This window comes from Carassius gibelio, chromosome A20 (assembly GCF_023724105.1).
Source record: "Carassius gibelio isolate Cgi1373 ecotype wild population from Czech Republic chromosome A20, carGib1.2-hapl.c, whole genome shotgun sequence".
Classification (NCBI taxonomy): domain Eukaryota; kingdom Metazoa; phylum Chordata; class Actinopteri; order Cypriniformes; family Cyprinidae; genus Carassius; species Carassius gibelio.
Genome location: NC_068390.1, coordinates 4,107,958 through 4,113,957, shown reverse-complemented (window position 1 = coordinate 4,113,957; position 6,000 = coordinate 4,107,958). Strand labels below are relative to the sequence as shown.

The following is a 6,000-nucleotide window of genomic DNA, read 5'->3' as shown; positions in this document are numbered from 1 at the left end:
CTGATATATTTAAACTTTACTTTTACTGAAGAGAAATCCATGTATCTCTTCTGTACTGATTCTACCATAAATGTATTATTTTACAAATGTAGACAGACATTCACATCTGAAAAACAGGTCAGTTATTTCACTTGGAGAATATCGGTTTGGCTCATCGGCAGAAATATTCATATCGGCCGATACCGATGATGGTCATGTTAAGCTTTTATCGGCAGATACCGATGTTGTGCCGATATTATCGTGCATCCCAAGTCCAGACACTTAAATGATCTATTAAATGTGACTAAATCCTTATTTTTCTTCACAGTAGTGGTCGTACAGTTTTAAAAAATAACTTCTTATCTCCCTGAAGCTGCAACTACAACTCAGACCTTCATTTATTGGATGATGCTAATGGAAATGTGATGTGTGATCATTACAACATGGTGTTTTTTGTAGATAAAGGAAACTTTCTGTTCTCACTATTAATTAGTTGCTTATTAACATGCATGTTGCTAGTATGTTGGCTGCTTATTAGTACTTAGAAAGCGCATATTAATGCCTTATTCAGCATGAGCGTAGCATGTGTTGAGCAGAAGCAGCCAGTGACACCTCTGCTATGAACAGATAACATTTCAGTCTATTCTTCAGATGGCTGTATCCATTTCACCCTGAGAAATGAGAAGCGCTGTCCTGTGTTTCATTCTCATCCGCCTACCTTGTGCGTTTAAACGGAGACTTGTATGAGACGTGTTGTTTCTGGCAGATGAGCCTTCACTCGTGTGATGCTGTGGAGCTGTTAGTGTCTGCGTCAGGGAAGCACTGGGGGTTTTCACAAGCAAGGCAATAATTATAAAATCATCTGATTGACATAAAATAAATAAATGGACTATCTTAGTGTAGTTTCCAGAAGTGTTGTCTAGCTGTGTGACAGACTGACTGTGCTAGAGTCACAACACAGTGTTCCCTCTTTTAAGAGAAATGGAGTGTTCCACAGAACTGTGACACACAGGAAGTGATATCATTATGAGCATTTCACCAACATGACAAGAAGACCAGGAAATCATCAGCTTACATTTTCACCATTTTTCATTAAGTAGTACTGTTGACTGCATTCATTAAAGAGACAGACAGTTCACCCCAAAAAATGATCCTCTTGATCCAAACCTGTATGAGTTTCTTTCTTCAGCTGAACACAAAAGAAAGATATTTTGAAGAATGTAGAAAAAAATACTATGGAAGTCAATGGCTACCATCAGCTGTGTCGGTTACCAACATCTTCTTTTGCATTGAGCAGAAAAAATCAATTCATACAGGTTTACAACAAGTGGATGGATAAATAATTTAATCTTTGGGAGAACCCTTTACCCTCCTTAGAGACACCTTTAGGGCCATTTTTTATCTTTTCACCTTTTCCCCTTCCTCAAGAGAGCGCTCACCTTCACTTCAACACTTCAAGCTGAATCTCTCTGATAGAGCTGCATTATATCTCAGACTCGGGATATTTTCTAAAATGATTAAAACACTGTAAGGATGTTTCAGAAGTGGGACAGTCAAATATACTGTCATTCAACTGATCAAATGTGTATTAAGAAAGTTAAATGCCATACATGTTTTTGTGTGTGTGTGCAAAATATTTACAGTGGGTTTAAATCAGCCCCCTTTAAAATAATCACATTTTGTTTCTTTGCAGCCAGAAATGAAGATATAGCTGTATTTGCTCAACTTATAACATCCAAGTGAAAGAATGATTTAAATTAAACCATTAACCCAAAACTTAATGTCCCAGATTTGAGCACGAGCTCAATTAGAAAACCACACATTATTAAACCATCTTCCACAAGGAGCACTAATATTCCTGACATTTCCACTTCAAGTACAATATCTGAAACATTTCTCTTGATTTAATAAGAGAACATCTTAGAAATGTCATAATGATATAATATTTGTAATATTAAATTGGCTTCATATAGAAATATGATACACAAGCCAAAATTGTAAAAAGTTCCCCTAATCCAACCCATATAAAAAAGGGTTATTACTTGAAAATAATAAAATCAAACGAATCAGGATTAGAGTTATTTGCACATGTATTTATGTATTTAAACATGTCAAAATGTTTGTTAACGTCACAAAAATTGCAAACCTCTGTTAAAGCAAATGTTCAATAAAACATAATCCTTGATCTATTTTTGTAGAGTCCCTACAGACATCAGTCAGGGTTTTACCATATTTCGTTTTTGACAGGAATGTAAACGAGGCTGGGACTTCTCAAGATGTGTGCTTACACAAGAATACGTCAGCATATAAAGAACGATTAAGACTGGAGCCATCAGAGATGCACTATTATTATAAAACGCACATGTTACTCTGTAAACCTGATGCTGTTGTGTCTCATGACTGCTGGAAGTGTTGCTGAATAAAGCACAGGAGAAGGTGAAGCTGGCTGAAACTCATGATGTGTTTGTTCTCTGTGTGAAGTCAGATGGTCAAACACAGAGGAAGAGCACATGCACAAGTGAGTCTGAGCACTAGATGGCAGTGTCACAGCTCAAATCTGTCTTCAGTTCTGTCTGAAAACTCTTTTCCTTCCTCAGTTGATTGTGACTGATAGATTGACACGGTGTCTTCATCAAACATTGCTCTGTGTTTGAGTTCATGATGTCAAACCCTTGAGCCACCATGCTTCGGACATGAAGGATTTCTCTATTGTTGAGGAGAGCTGTTCTGTGGAAAGTATTATGTCCAGATATGCAGTGTATGTGACATAAACCCACATGAGCCGCTGCTTCTGCTGAGAGTCTGAAGTGTGCATCTGATAGACATCATACTGTGTTTCTACACTGCAGATGAACTCTGAAAGCACCCAGAATGCAATGCAGCAGATCATGCTGTAGAGGCTTTTAATAGTTGGTTTTATTTGTGATATTGAACTTTGGTTCACTTTTATCAGTTTGTGTTGTTGGTTTATTGTGCAATGTTGGTTTGTGTTGTAAGTGACTACAATAATGCAATAATATAATCCTGTACATTTTATTTTACAATATTAATTAGTATTTTATTTTCATCAGTAACAGTCTTCAAAACTTCCCTTTAAAACATTATTTATGCTGCAAAAATAGTTATTTACTTTGAAACATAATGAAGCCTACATACACCGAGTCCATGTCTGTGTTTGGTGCACATTAGTATAGTGCATGTATCTCTGACATACAGCTATCAGAATAAACATGCACTCTTTATTTAGTGTCTGTTTCACCCGACCGTCTCCTCACACACTGTACATACAGAGACAGACATGTGGATCTAACAGCTGTGATGCTAATGGAAACATGTATGTGTGTTCGATTGTGTTCTGAAGAGTTTTGAGGAACTAGAGTAGATGAATCATGGTCTCCAGTGAACCTGTGTGGACATCATCTAAAAACAGCCCCAGCCTCACTTTAACCCCTCTGTGGCCATGCTTCAGAGAGTCTGGAGCGCCGGGAACACTGACACACACAAGACAAATTACAGGCAAATGGAACAACCTTCAAACCTGCCACAAAAAGCAGAAATCTTAAAGTTTCAGCTGTAGGTTTTCAGTATTGGGTTTCAGTATTATGCATGTGTGTTAATTTACTAAATCTTCTGATTGGCATCGGTGCTTTTGATGAATGCTGTTGACTTTATACTGTGCATTTGTACAACAATGACCTCAGCAGAATATTTTTGACTGGAAAATCTCTAAACAGGTGTGTCTGAGATCCATTTACGTGACCATTTTATCTTTAATGTCAGGCAGTGATAGAGCTTTTTTTTTATTCATCTCATTATGTAGCTTACAACTTTACTGAAATTCAGCCTCATAAAATTGTGCTTTATTTAAGTTAAGTCTAAAATCAGACATAGTTGATTAATTTAACCCAGATCATTAAATTAATACATATAATTAAGTATCTGTGATAGGTAAATCACTGGGGATTAATATATGCTCTGGGCAACTGTATCAAAATATGATTTCATCTCTGAGGATCTGAGTGAAGGTAACTGGAATCTAATTTATAACTGTATAGATTTCTTTCTTTGTTTTTTTAGAGCAGTGAATTTTTTCTCGAACAATAAAAGTCTCCGCCCTGAATTGATTTGAATCATATTCTTATGTATATTTATTACTTCACGTAGGTTGCCAAGGAACCTTCCTGGAGCGTCGGGTTACGTAATTCTATTAATATGCATGAATCATTTAACAACGTCTGCATTTCAGCCAATCAGCAAGGGTCGGTGGGTGAGCGTGATTAATATTCATGAGGCGCCTCTTCGCATTGGCTGTCCTGCCACCGCCCGGGGGCGGAGCTCTATCAGCGGCATTTCTTCCGAAGTTACACTGAAACTAACACAACAATGTTGCGCTCAAGATGAGTCGACAGCAGGACGAGCAGGGTGTCGTGTTAACCGCTTACACCAGCAACAGCGAGGCTTTGACAGCTATCGGCTGTAAAGAACAACCGGAGTTTCCCGGAGCGAGGTGAGGAATCGCATTTATTTATTACTCAGAGCGGTGTGCTGTGCACTATTTATGGCAACTGTATCCTAGGGCTGTGTCTCGAAACCTAGTGAGCTGCCTAACTTTATCAGACCGCCTGCACGGGCGTCATATGTGTTTACTCTGCATATGATTCATCAGATGGACAGCTCTTCTGCATTCTGTTGATGCTGTTGAATAGTGTTTAACATGTGGGTGGTCAGATGTAGTTACTAGTTTGTCTTTTAATGGATCTTGTAGTATTAGAGAGCATGTATATTGTCTTTAAACCAGATCCTGTCGCTTGTGTGTCTGTGTGTCTGTGTGTGTGTGCCTTAAAGGGATAGTTCACCCCAAAATTAAAATGGCTATATAATTTACTCACCCTTAAGCCATATATACGACTTTCTTCTTTCAGATGAATCGGAGTTATATTTAAAAATGTCCTGGCTCTTCCCACCGTGAATGGGTTTTATTTTTCAACAGTCCAAAAGACATAAAATAAAGTGCATCCATCCATAATAAAAAGTGTCCCACATAGTGTTCGGCTTTATTGAGACTAGAACTTGCTTCATTTAAACCTACAACTCTTCAGTTATCAATCCAGCAGGTCTTTAACCACCAGAGTAAACCACCAGATTTGGGTTTGTCAGCAGCTGATGCAGTACGACAGAACTGTAATGCGTTATATTCACAAACGTGTCTTGGATGAGAGAAAAAAAGAAGAAAGTTTCTGGCTTCAGTTTTCCCTAATCCCTGTTCTAAACAATGTCTGAAACTTAAAATGAATGGCACTCCCTATGTTTAATGCCTCTTTATGATGAATCACTTGATGCATTTGTAAACCACTTTAGATAAAAGTGTCTGCCTAAATAAATATGTTCCAAAATAAATCAAAATTCACTTGAAAACACAACCTGTGTATTTTGAGCTAACAAACTCTATATGTTAAGTGCTATTAAGATTTCCATTTACTAGCTACAAAATCTGAATGTAAAGCTCTGTAAACCTAATCCCTTCTGTCTGATTATCTCAAATGTTAGGATGTACAGTCTTTACTGACTCGAAATCTAGTAGGGGATGTCACTGCTGTAACCATGTGCATCATATTTGATCAGTTTGGCTGACAGATGATGTTCTTCATGTACTGGCTTCAGAAGACCCTGCATCAGTCGGTCACTAGATTAGATTAGATTAGATTAGATTCAACTTTATTGTCATTATGCAGAGTACAAGTACAGAGCTAATGAAATGCAGTTAGCATCTAACCAGAAGTGCAAGAATATAGTGTTATATATATACATAAAAGTGCAGAGTAAGTAAAGCTTATACAGAATGTACAGTGGAGTTGCTATATACAATATTGATCAGAGTATATACAGAATATAAATATTAATGTAATGTAGGGATTGTATGTACATTATGAACAGAGCAAAGAATGATTATATATACATTATGAATAGCAGGAACTTGAGAACAGTAATAATAAATACAGTTGAATGAGTGTGCAAAAGTAT

General features: G+C 37.2%; 1 protein-coding gene across 1 annotated transcript in view; it reads left to right on the top strand.

Moving 5' to 3' along the window:
• The first annotated feature begins 4,318 nt into the window (after window positions 1-4,318).
• Window positions 4,319-6,000, top strand: part of LOC127938211 (rho GTPase-activating protein 18) — a 33,504-nt gene continuing 31,822 nt past the window's right edge. The window contains exon 1 of the mRNA XM_052534674.1: window positions 4,319-4,486. Within this exon, the coding sequence (XP_052390634.1) occupies window positions 4,377-4,486 (110 nt within the window). The 5' untranslated portion in view covers window positions 4,319-4,376. The remainder of the gene's footprint in view (window positions 4,487-6,000) is intronic.